General features: G+C 44.7%; 1 protein-coding gene across 3 annotated transcripts in view; it reads left to right on the plus strand.

The window, feature by feature from the left end:
• Positions 1-12,928, plus strand: part of ABHD2 (abhydrolase domain containing 2) — a 108,815-nt gene that overhangs the window by 80,506 nt on the left and 15,381 nt on the right. For all 3 annotated transcript variants that reach the window (XM_030931333.1, XM_010378644.2, XM_030931334.1), the window contains one exon: positions 6,284-6,467. In XM_030931333.1, the coding sequence (XP_030787193.1) occupies positions 6,284-6,467 (184 nt within the window). The remainder of the gene's footprint in view (positions 1-6,283; positions 6,468-12,928) is intronic.

The raw sequence follows: 12,928 nt of genomic DNA on the forward strand, positions 1-12,928 counted from the left end.
TGAGAAAAACAGTTAAACTGTGCCAAAGGCTACATACAGTGAGTGAAATTAGATCTCTTTCCTACCCTAGACCCCCAGTTTTCCTTCCCAGGAAATCAGTGTCTGCTACAATTTTCCAGTGAATATTCAATCAGATATGTGTGTGTGTAATCCCTTAAAGCCCAAGCAAACACAGGAGAGGGTGCCAGCTCCACTGTTTTGCCCCTTGTTTTTGTCCCTTAAGATGGCTCAGAGCCATTCCATGTCAGATCAGATTCATTCTTTTTTTTTGGAGATGGGTTCTCACTCTGTCACCCACATTGGAGTGCAGTGGCGTGATCTTGGCTCACTGCAACCTCCGCTTCCCAGGCTCAAGTGATTCTCCCGCCCCAGCCTCCCAAGTAGCTGGGACTACAGGCGCGTGTCACCACTGCCTGGATAATTTTTGTATTTTTAGTAGAGACAGGTTTTCACCATGTTGGCCAGGCTGGTCTTGAACTCCTGACCTCAAATGATCCACCCGCCTCAGCCTTCCAAAGTGCTGGGATTACAAGCATGAGCCACCATGCCTGGCCAGATTCATCCTTTTTCACAGCAGTGTAGTGCTTCATTTAACCACTCCTCTACTAATGGAAATTTAGGTTGTTTCCAAACCTTTGCTGCTACAAATAGCAAAATGCTGCAGTGAACATTCTTGCATGTACTTGTTTACATACATATGCAGTATAAAGTCCCCACAGGCAGAATTACTAGACCAAAGGTTTGTGCTTTAAAAAACATTAACAGATGTTACCACATTGCCTTCCAAGGCCTATAGCAATGTGTACTCCCTCATCAGTGGATGGACCAGAGGTCCTGTTACCCATACTCCTTCCAGTCCTGGGTATTGGCAGACTTCATCTTTTCTGATGTGAGCAGTGGAAAATGATTTCTAAGTGTCATTTTAACTTACATTTATTTAACAATGAGTGACATGAAGCATCTTTTCGAGCTGCACTTTTAAAAGACAAAAGAGGCTGGGCGCAGTGGCTCTCGCCTGTAATCCCAGCACTTTGGGAGGCCGAGGTGGGTGGATCATGAGGTCAGGAGTTTTAGACCAGCCTGACCAACCTGGTGAAACCCCGTCTCTACTAAGAATACAAAAATTAGCCCAGCATGGTGGCGGGCGCTTGTAATCCCAGCTCCTCGGGAGACTGAGGCAGGAGAATCACTTGAACCCAGGAGGCAGAGGTTGCAATGAGCTGAGATTGCGCCATTGCACTCCAGCCTGGGCAACAAGAGCAAAACTCTGTCTCCAAAGAAAAAAAAAGGCAGAAAATTAAAGATTTCATTCAGCTTTTCTGTCGACTAGGACAATGGTTCTCAAAGTGTGGTCTGTGGACCAACGTTAGCATCACCTGATAACTTGTTAGAAATGCATATTTTCAGCCCACCCAGACTAGTGGAATCAGAATCTCTGGAGGTGAGGTCCTGCAAGCTCATTTTAGCAAGCCCTCTGTTTAGGCATCACCCGCTTGAGTTTTTGATTCAGTGGGCTTGGAATGTGCATTTGTACCAGTTCCCAGGCAATGCTGATGCTACTTGCTCGGGGCCACACTTTGAGAACCACTGAGCTAGAACGTCATTCTTGCAGTAATATATAACCTCCGTGCAGCTTTTCCAATTCACTCTTTACAAGAAAGATTGCCAGAAAGCAATTATATATATTTAAAGGGATTTAAATTTTGTTTTTGTTAGGTATTAGTGGATCTACAGGAAGCGCCTGATTAGTGTTGAACGGGGATGTGCTACCTGTGGAAACCTTGCTTTGAGGAAATGTTTGGAAAACTGCTACCAGGCTAAGCTTCCGAAAAGCTAAGCAGCGCCCCCATCTGTGAAGGTTGTTTACTGCAAGTAGAAAGGAAAGGGAGTCTGAAAAGGGATGGCCCAGGGACAGATGAGAGAGTGCTTCAAAAAAATGCTTTCTCATATTGGTCTGAGATGGAGAGAGCCTTGTTCCTTAGAGCAGTGCTCCACAGCCACAGAGATTGCACCTGAGGATCTTGTAGAAGAACACCCATGGCCAGATCCCACCCCCAGACATTCTGATTTAATTAAGCTGGGGAAGACCCAGGCATGAGTGTGGTTGTTTTAGAAGCTCCCCAGGTGTTTGGCTTTGAGGCTATTTCTTTAACTCTCTCGATTCAGTAGGCCGTTTAATACCCTATAATAAATATTTTTCCTGCTTTTAAAAAAATCCCCAGGTGATTCTAATGTACAATCAGGTTGAAGAACACTACTTTAGAAAAAACCCTACATTTTAGATAAGCTACATTCTTGTTTAAATATTTTTAAAATTGTGATAAAATGTACATAACAATATTTCATCCTAACCATTTTTAAGTTTACAGTTCAGTAGTGTTAAGTATATTGTTTTGCAGCCAATTTCCAGAATTTTTTCATCTTGCAAAACTAAAACTATACCCATTAAACAATAACTCCCTATCCCCTCTCCCTAGCCTCTGGCAACCACCATTCTATTTTCCATCTATAAATTTTACTAGTCCAGGTATGTCACATAAGTAGGATCCTACAGTATTTGTCCTTTTGTGAGTGGTTTACTTCACTTAGCATAATGTCCTCAAGGTTCTTCCGTGCTGTAGCATGTGACAGGATGTCCTTCCCTTTTAAAGCTGAATAATATTGCATTGTACACATGTACCACATTGCACTTATCCATTCATCCATCAAGGCACACTTGGGTTGGCTCCACTTTTTGGTTCTTGTGAATAATGCTGCTATAAACATGGGTACAGTTACATTTTTTTAAAAGAAAAAATAATCAGAGTAAGTTATAGCCGTTAACATTGAATGCTTATTATGCTCTGGACCCTGATCTAAGCTGTTTATGTATATCACTTTATTCAGATCTCTAGACAACTCTACGAAGTCTTTACTGTTATTACCTCCATTTTACAGATGATGAAACAGACCTAGGAGAGTTTGGTAACTTACCCACGGTAACAATATTTTGCAGTTTCCTCCTTATAAAAATTGTCTGGGCTGTTTGTTGAAAGTTCCCATTCCCAGGCCTCATCCTGTTCCTGCGGGTTCTAAGCCTCCAGGAAGGTGCCTGGAAGCTGTAGATTTTCCCTGTATACAGGGGTTACTTGCCATCAAAGAGAAGTTGGGAACATTTAGGGCTACTCAGTGGTAGGCCCAAGCAGTCTGGCCACAGAGCCTTTTCACTTAGCCATGAGGCCAGGCTGCTCCTTTAAGGCTCAGTTTTCAGCACCTGCTACGGCCCAAGGGAGGTGAACAATGTCTCCAATGGGATTTCTGAATTTTTTATTTGTTGCATGGTGTAGAAGCTGATATCAGCTAATTGCTCATTGTGATCTCGGCTGTTAGTTTGCACATCCCCTTTTCTACATCACAGCTTCATGTTGAAGTCTAGCATTCCCTGAAGGCATAATATTCCTTCCATTGCTACCTTCTTAAAAAGAGAAACTTGGCTGAACGCGGTGGCTCAAGCCTGTAATCCCAGCACTTTGGGAGACCAAGGCAACAGATCACCTGAGATCAGGAGTTCAAGACCAGCCTGGCCAACAAGACAAAACCCCGTCTCTACTAAAAATACAAAAATTAGCCAGACATGGTGGCACACGCCTGTAACCCAAGCTACTCGGGGGGCTAAGGCAGGCAGATTGCTTGAACCCCGGAGGCAGAGGTTGTAGTGAGCTGAGATTGTGCCACTGTACTCCAGCCTGGGTGACAGAGTGAGACTTTGTCTCAAAAACAAACAAACAAACAAAAAGAAACGTGAATGAATCTGACTTCGGAGGGGACAACAGTCTGGCATTGCACATTCCAAAGTTAAGAGTTCAGGGTTCCCTCCGGACCACTGTTTGTTTCTTCCCTGTCCTCAGGGCCCATTCAGAGGCCTTGTCATCAGAATCCACTCAATTCAGCAACTCTTTATTGAAGGCCTGCAAACTGCCCCAGCCTCTGCTGAGTGTGAGAGGGAGAAAAAATAGGCAACTTGATCCTCTGCTATCTCACTGGGGAGGGAGACAGGCTGCCTTCTCAGAGGTGGTGCCTGGGTCCTGCTGTTTGGGAGGAAGTAGCTCTTGGCCCGGTTTTCCCCTTAGTTTTAAGCATTTTTTGCTTAAGCTCCTTCTAAGCCTCCAGCACTTCCAGATCATGATTATTAGTCAAAAGTATAGGGGCAGGCCGGGCGCGGTGGCTCAAGCTTGTAATCCCAGCACTTTGGGAGGCCGAGACGGGCGGATCACGAGGTCAGGAGATCGAGACCATCCTGGCCAAAACGGTGAAACCCCGTCTCTACTAAAAAAATATAAAACCTAGCCGGGCGAGGTGGCGGGCGCCTGTAGTCCCAGCTACTCGGGAGGCTGAGGCAGGAGAATGGTGAGCTGAGATCCGGCCACTGCACTCCAGCCTGGGCAACAGAGCGAGACTCCGTCTCAAAAAAAAAAAAAAAAAAAAAAAAGTATAGGGGATATTGTCTGGGAGGAGGCATGAGGAGGCCTCCAGGGGTGTCAGAAATATTCTGCGTCTTCATCTGGGCTATGCTTATGTGAGTGTAAATATGTAAAACTTCATGGATTGTGCATTTTCCTGTATGTATGTTATCCCCCATTAAAAATAAAAAGAATAGGGCAGTTTCAAGTGTATTGATGCATAATATTGCAAGACATATTGTAAAGGGAAAAAATGAGGCACCAAACAATGTGTATGTTGCCATCGATATTTTTAAAAAGAATATAGGAAACGTACCTTTCACTCCACCTTTTACAGCATTTGAATTTTCTACCATGGGCATGAATTACCTACTCAAAAACAAATTTGGTGTAGATTCCTGGACTTGGCCCCCTTCTTACAGAATCAGCTTCTCTGGAGTTTAGGCCTGGGAATGCTCATTTCTAACACCTGCAGCTTAAGAACTGCATGGGGTTGTGCCGGCGTGGCTTAGGCTACATCCTACTACCAAAGGAAGACAGATATAAGGGGTGTTTACCCCAGGCTCAAAAGATGGTTTCCCCCATGGCTTAATGACTAGGGAAGGAGCTCTGTTCAACTCTATTAAGAATGCCAAAACCTCTGAGCTGGTGCCAAAGTCAACAACTCCTGTTTCCATTGTAAATCCATACTCTTCTCATGCCAGTGTATTTTGTATATGCTTTGTGTAGACATCCCTAACTTTCCCTGTTAGATTTTAAATTGGCTCCCTAAAGAGTTTGGGGTTGGGCCTTAGAAGGATGTGATGAATCCCTTCACTTGTAATATGGCCATTCACCTCCTCCTCTTAGCAAAGCTGCTGAGACATAACATGGCTTCAATAACTTCCCAAGGGGACACCAGCTGAGATCATACCTCCTGGGCAAACAAGGCCCAAACACCCTCTCTGTTCAGAGGTCTCCTCTGTGTATTTTTGAATGAGCCTGCCTCCCTTGACACCCTGTCCCTACGTCACCAAGAACGTTTTACCCTAATCCTACAGAGCATCCTGGCAGTCCCTCTGGACTGAAGTTTCTCTTTCCTCTCCTTTCCAAGTCTGTCAAGAAGATCCTGTAAATAACATCCACTTGCTACTTTTCTTAACACCATGAATCATCATCAAACACATGGGTATAGCATTCTAATTTGTAGCCTAGGAAGCTAATCTTAATGGATTTTGCTCTTGCATTTATTTATTTATTTATTTATTTACCTACCTTATTTTATTTTATTTTATTTTTTTGAAACGGTCTCACTCTGTCACCCAGGCTGGAATGCAGTGATGTGATCTTGGCTCACTGTAACCTCTGCCTCCCCGACTCAAGGGATCCTCTTGCCTCAGCCTCCTAAGTAGCCGGGACTACAGGGACACACCTGTAGTGTGTAGAGATGGGGTCTCGCCATTTTGCCCAGGCAGGCCTAGCTTTATTTAGGTCTGTGTGTGAGCATATGTGCTCATGCACACCCTGAAATCTGCTTTGATATTCATGAGCATCTAGACAGGGTTCTTGTGACCTGCCTTTTAAGAAGCATTGTACATTTGATACATGGTACCTCCACTCTTGGGCACTGCTGAGGCCCTGTTTCCTCTTATCCCAAGGGCCATCTGGGAACATCTCTCTGGATAGCCAAAGAGCAGTGTCTGTCTGTCTCTCTCTCCACACACATACACACACACACACACACACGTATATATACATATTTCTCTTTTAGTGTACTGGCACCCATTTAGTAACGTTCCAGCTTGCATTTTCTCCACATACAATGCACCTGAAATGATTGAGCAATCTCACCCTTTTGCCCACAGGCTGCACGTGGGAATTTGGAGCCATGGTGAACTACATCAAGAAGACATATCCCCTCACCCAGCTGGTTGTCGTGGGCTTCAGCCTGGGTGGTAACATCGTGTGCAAATACTTGGGGGAGACTCAGGCAAACCAAGAGAAGGTCCTGTGCTGCGTCAGTGTGTGCCAGGGGTACAGTGCACTGAGGTGAGTCATCTCTGCCTTCCATCAGGACCTTCTTTATGGAGCCCTTATTTATGGAGATGCCCCAACGCACAACACACTGTTCTGTGAAGACCGGGGAACAGTGTGGCCAACTGAGTAGAAGTTTCTGAGTCTTGGACTCACCTTGTTTTGTTTACGTATCATACATTGGAGTTGTCCCATCAGACCCCTTAAGCCTGGGATATGCAGCTGCATTTTGGGATCAGATCTGTAATTGGAGAAGTCAAAACACCCTCTTTGATAGTTGCTGTCTCCCTAGGGAATCTCTGTCAGGTGACTTAATTTGTTCAGGCTTCAGGAGTTTTTATAGAAACATGGGTTAATGAAAGAGCACAGGAGACAGGCAAGCTGGGATCTGAAAGCTGGGCATTAGGATCCCAGATCCCTCCTTCCTGCAAGAGCTGAGTCTCAGATGGCATCTGGAAGGGATCTGTAGAAATCATTTTATCAGTGTCCTTACCTTTAAGTATTCATCTCTCTTAGGCATCCCAGGCATCATCACAAAGGAGTTAATCTACTGGGTCAAGCTTTCTCCCACCCCTTAGTCTCTTGCTGGTAGATACCCCACAGGATGAGTCCTAGGAGGGCGTGGTCATCTGCCCTGATTCCCCTCAAGATCACTGGTGTCCCAGGTCTCTCTCGAGTCACCACACTCACATGTTCACACACACACACACCCACACACACTATACACACACATCTCTCTAGGCTCTTCAAATACATTCATATTTTTTTCTGTACTCTTCATGGTGTCTTTTGTATTACAAATGAGTATAACCAGTTATTAAAAATCTTCTGAAAAAATTTGAAACACACGGGAACGTTTAAAAACACCTCCCTATTGATCCAGTCTAATGCCAAGCAGTCCTTATTGTTATTCAAGAATCTTTTCTTTTTGCCTCACCTGTATATCTCATGCTGCAGTTTAAACATACCTTGTTACTTTCTGATGGATAGAGGCTATCTATATTATTTCTAAAAATACATATTACTGGAATTTAAAGCCAGCACACCCAAAAGGTACATATGGGCCCAGGATTCAGCCTCTCCCTATGAGGCTTAAAGCTGGCTGAAAAAGATGATCTAAATATACCCACAATAGACATGAGAAACATCTCTGATGAAACCCTTCCTGAGTCCCAGGGCTAAGGTCTGGGTTCTGCTTTTCCTTGCCGGCAATATGAGGATGATGATAATAAGCAGTACCTACCTCATAGCACCACTGAAAGTCAGATGAGTTGATGCATATGAAGTGCTTAGAACAGTGCCCAGCACACAGGACATAAGCCACTGTTCATTTTCATTATTGGCATCATCATCATTCACTGTAAAATGAAGGAGGTGGGTTTGATCAACGGGTCACAAAGATGGTCCAGTGAACTAGTGACTGCCTCACTTCATAAGGAATCACTTGGAGGATCATGTTAGAAAGAAATTCTGTTTCTTGGGCCCCACCCTTGGAGATTTTGATTCATGAAGTTGGAGGCATGGGACCTCAGAAATCTGCATTTTGGATACATTTCATAGGTGACTTTTGATGTTTAGCCACGTTTAGCAGTCCCTGGGGTTAGTGATCTCAGTGGTCTCTCCAGCTCTCCCGTTCCAGGACCAGGCTAGTCCCCCATCCTCCTACCAGAAATCTTTTTGTTCACTCCTCTGGACACTGGGGAGTCAGCTGAGAGGACATGTGTCTTTATCTTGGTGTGACTAGAAATATCCAACTCCCAGCTCATAGCCACATTCAGCCAGAATTAACCAAAGTCCTATCAGGCCCAGTCACTGGGATAAGAAAGACATGAGCAAGGGGCCTGCCCCAGGATCCAAGGGAGCAGAGCTAGGACATTTGTTTTGTTTTCTTTTTCTTCAGTGCACAAAATCAAAATGACAATCGCTTCATCTCATTTTGCTGCAGTAGCGCCATCTGCTGTCAGCAAGAGCACATGATTGACGCAGCAAACTAAGGTGTTTGAACTAAGGCAAAGAAGGCTCAAGAAACTAGGAAACTAAAATCTGTGAGGTGCTATAAATTTTGCAGACATAGCCTACACAGCCTCTTCCTTGAGACCTCAGAGGGCTTCATACACATAACTAACTATTGGCACACCAACCTCATGCAATAAGGAGCAAGTTGCAACTTTATTCTCTAGAGCATAGACAACTAACTTGTCCAAGCTAAGATCATGTGGTCCTGCATATGGGTACTGGCATTAGGTCAGAGAGACACTGTTGTCCTGTGTGTGCAGGTGCAAAGCTCAGGTGCCCTCAACATTTAAACCAGATCTGTGGAATAAATGGAGCACAGTTCCTTACTTTAAACCAGTATAACCTTTTTTTTCCTGCCAAGGCTTGAGGGCGATGCACCTTTCAGCACTGGGATGGTGGCAGCTGCATAAGTGCTTCCCGTCACACCAAGGTGGAGCCGGGGAGGCCCGTCTGCCTCTGCAGGGGCCACACGAGAGTTCATGCATCTGGTAAATCTCTCCTAGCTGAGTCTGGAGACCCGCTTCCTCAGTGAACCCCTCCCTCTGGCTTCTCCTCCCGTAGCTCACCTCCCGTCTAGCCAGAGCCAGTTGAAGGCTTAGAGAGAAGCCAGCCACCTGCTTGCTGTAGTTAGCAAAGTCTAGTTGCTGCTAAACTAGCTCACCTTTTACCATGTGCTGAACCACTGAAGGAGGGACACAAATGCCCTGAAATCACCTGGTATCCAGCAGACTTTAACATGTTCCCTCAGCATAAATAGCTGCCAACCTGCCTAGGAACTCTTTGTGGTAAGACATCCTCCTAGGTAATAGGGACACAGCCCTGAACAAGGCTGACTAATTCCCTGCCCTCATGGAGCGTAAAGAAAATGGGGAGGGAAGCATTTTTGGTCTGGTTTCAGGTAAAATAAATTCTTCTTTGCTAAGGAAACCCTCAACAATCCTATGTTGCAGAATTGAGCAATAATGATAAAACTAAAATAAAATGATTTCATTGCAGTTTGGGTGTAAAAGATAGTCTGTTTATGAGGACCTCACAGTACTTAAGACAACAGAGTGATATTTACAAAGCCACAAAGCAACAAATATGTGTTACTAACATATTACACATTAGACGTATGGGTGCTGAGGAGGTCCTCAGTCAAGTGGGGGGTCCATGAGGAGGGATTTCTGAAGGAGGTGAGGGTGAGGAGGACAGTAGCACAGGGCCCAGGCCAGGGGCAGAAGCTCCTTACAGCAGGAGTCCCAACTGCTATTAGGAACCAGGCCACACGGCAGGAAGTGAGCGGTGGGCGGGTCACGGTGGGCGAAGCAGTAGGGCAGTGGTGGGTGAACCTTCATCTGTTTTTAGTTTCATCTGTATTTACCGCTGCTCCCCATTGATCACATTACTGCCTGAGCTCCGCCTCCTGTCAGATCAGCAGTGGCATTAGATTCTTATAGGAGGATGAACCTTATTGTGAACTGCGCATGTGAGGGATCTAGTTTGCACGCTCCTTATGAGAATCTAATGTCTGATAATCTGTCACTGTCTCCCATCACCCCCAGATGGGACTGTCTAGTTGCAGGAAAATAAGCTCAGGGATCTCACTGATTCTATGTTATGGTGACTTGTATAATTATGTCATTCTGTATTATAATGTAATAATAACAGGGAAAAAAGTACATTATAAATGTAATGTGCTTGAATCATCCTGAAGCTATCCCCCTGCCCCCTGCCTTCCCTGGTCTGTGGACAAATTGTCTTCCAAAAAGCCGGTCCCCAGGACCGCTGCCTTATAGGACAGTAGAGGAATTATCAGAGGAGTGTTTCAAATCTCCTTAAAGGCGCATTATACTCCTGGCTAAGTGAATGTGTCAGCATCACTAAGAACTGGCCACCTGAACATCCTAGCATTCTTTGAGCAAGGCCTTCCCGCCATGGGGCAGAGGCAGGTACCATTTTTCCTGCCAAATGGTAGGGTTATTGTCTCTTGCTTTTGATGGGCAAATTCCAGGCTAGAAATGAGTTTATGACAAAAGCAAATGTTATCATTTGTAAAGTTCCCCCAGAGACTGGGACTTTCCTAAAATTTGATTTTATGGTTGAAGAGCTATAAAATACAGTAACTTTGTGCCATCAGTAACTTTGAATCACATCCAAACAGAGAGGGGAAAACTGCAGCGTTTAAATGAGACTCTGTGGACAAACTTCAACCTGGGAAACAGCTCAGCTTGTCCACCACTGGGTTGTGAAGTCGACCTGACCACATGGTTGCCCTTAGTGCCTTGGGGCTTTTTGGTTTTTTTGTTGTTATTTTTTTTAATCAGAATAATAAGAAGCCATATAAACACTCTTTGACTCTAACTCATTCCTGTAAAAGTACATCCTGTAAAAGGGAAAAGATTCTGATAAGGAAGAAGGGGGCTTGGTAGGTGACCATTCCCTACCCTAGTCTGAAGTCCATCTTTCTGCCCCATCCTCCCACCCCAGTGGAACTAACAAAGCCTAGCCTGGCAGGTACCAAAGACTCTTGGCCCACTCCCTTGTGTGGTACAAACATGGTTTTCTTCTGCTCACACTCTCAAGCTGAACTAGCTGGAGATGACGACCTCTCTGCAGATTGACTCTGCCCCTGAAGGGCAACCTACTGACAGCCCAGAACCTTCTGGCTGGGTCTTTTGGGTCCAGAGGCTCCACCATCCCTCCTCCCAGAGGCCCAGCTGTTCAAGGCAGGAGCCCTGTCCTGGGCTTGGCCAGCCTGCCTAGGATCGTGCCCTCTTCCTCTCTCTGGGGGCTGGGCTGGTCCTGGTTTTGCCCCCACCGCAGGATTACTCTCTTATAGTGCCCAAGTTAGAAATAATCCGCATGTCCAGTAGGGACATAGTTAAATAAATTAATAATATACTAACTCAGGGGGGAACAGGGCAGCTTTTATTTTAAAAAATCAAGAAAAAATGTATAACATGACAGAATGTATACATTAAAAGTAGAGAAGGGCCAGGCGCTGTGACTTACGTCTGTAATCCCAGCACTTAGGGAGGCCAAGGCGGGCAGATCACGAGGTCAGGAGATCGAGACCATCCTGGCTAACATGGTGAAACCCCGTCTCTACTAAAAAGTACAAAAAATTAGCCGAGCGTGGTGGCGGTTACCTGTAGCTGAGATCACACCACTGCATTCCAGCCTGGGCGATAGAGCGAGACTCCATCTGAAAAAAAAAAAAAAATAGGGAGGAAAGCAATTTTGTAAAAATTTGATTATAGAGAGGGAGAAATAGAGAATTATTATTTAATGGGTCTAGAGTTTCAGTTCCACAAGATGAAAACATTCTAGAGAACTTTTCACATTGTACAATAAGTATGAGCTCTACACTTTACACTACTGAACTGTACACTGAAAAATGGGTAAGCTAGGCATGGTATCACATGCCATAAGTCCCAGCTACTCATGAGGCTGAAGTAGAAGGATCACTTGAGCCCAGGAATTCAGGACTATAGTGTGCTATGACTGCACCTGTGAATAGCCACTGTACTCCAGCCTGGGCAACATAGTGAGACCCTTTTTTTTTTTTTTTTTTTTTTTAAAGGCTGGGTGCGGTGGCTCACGCCTGTAATCCCAGCACTTTGGGAGGCCGAGGCAGGCAGATCACGAGGTCAGGAGTTTGAGACCAGCCTGACCAACATGGTGAAACACTGTGTCTACTAAAAATACAAAAATTGGCCGGGCATGGTGGCGCATGCCTGTAATCCCAGCTACTCAGGAGGCTGAAGCAGGAGAATCTCTTGAACCCTGGAGGCGGAGGTTGCAGTGAGCCGAGATCACGCTATTGCACTCCAGCCTGGGGGACAGAGTGAGACTCTGTCTCCAAAAAAAAAAAAAAAAAAAAAAAGGTTAAGATGGTAAATTTTATGTTCTGTATTTTTATCATAATTTTCTTAAAATATGACTGTATATAGGCAAAACCTGGAAAGAAATCCCTCCTTCTGCAAGTAAAAATACTTCTTAGGTTGGGGTGATAGCATTCTGGGAAAGTACTTAATGTACTTTATTCTTAAGATTTCATTAGCATATTGCTTTCAAGGTTTTTTTTTTTTTTTAGTGTAGTCTAGATCCACATCCCATAAATTCATCTCCAATCTTAATTCATAGTGCCCTTGCCTTTTTTCCCTTTTTAGAATGTTAAGGTCATGCTTGCCCATCCCACTCTTGTAGAACCTCATTCGTATTCTCCATATTTTTTCAAAGACCACTTGGAAAACTGTTTCACTATTCTCATAGTCTCTCAACACTCTGAGGCATAATTTATTTGAGCCAGGAGATCTGCATTCACTTGGGTATTAGATGCATTCCTTCCCCCAGTTCATTCTCTTCTGACTTTAATTCCTTTTCATCAGTACTTGATCCACTCATTTTGCAAAATACAAGCTGGAAAGTTGAGCCTTCTCTAAGCAGTTACCCAGCAGCTTAGTGGTTGGCTCAGC

This window comes from Rhinopithecus roxellana, chromosome 5 (genome assembly GCF_007565055.1).
Source record: "Rhinopithecus roxellana isolate Shanxi Qingling chromosome 5, ASM756505v1, whole genome shotgun sequence".
Classification (NCBI taxonomy): domain Eukaryota; kingdom Metazoa; phylum Chordata; class Mammalia; order Primates; family Cercopithecidae; genus Rhinopithecus; species Rhinopithecus roxellana.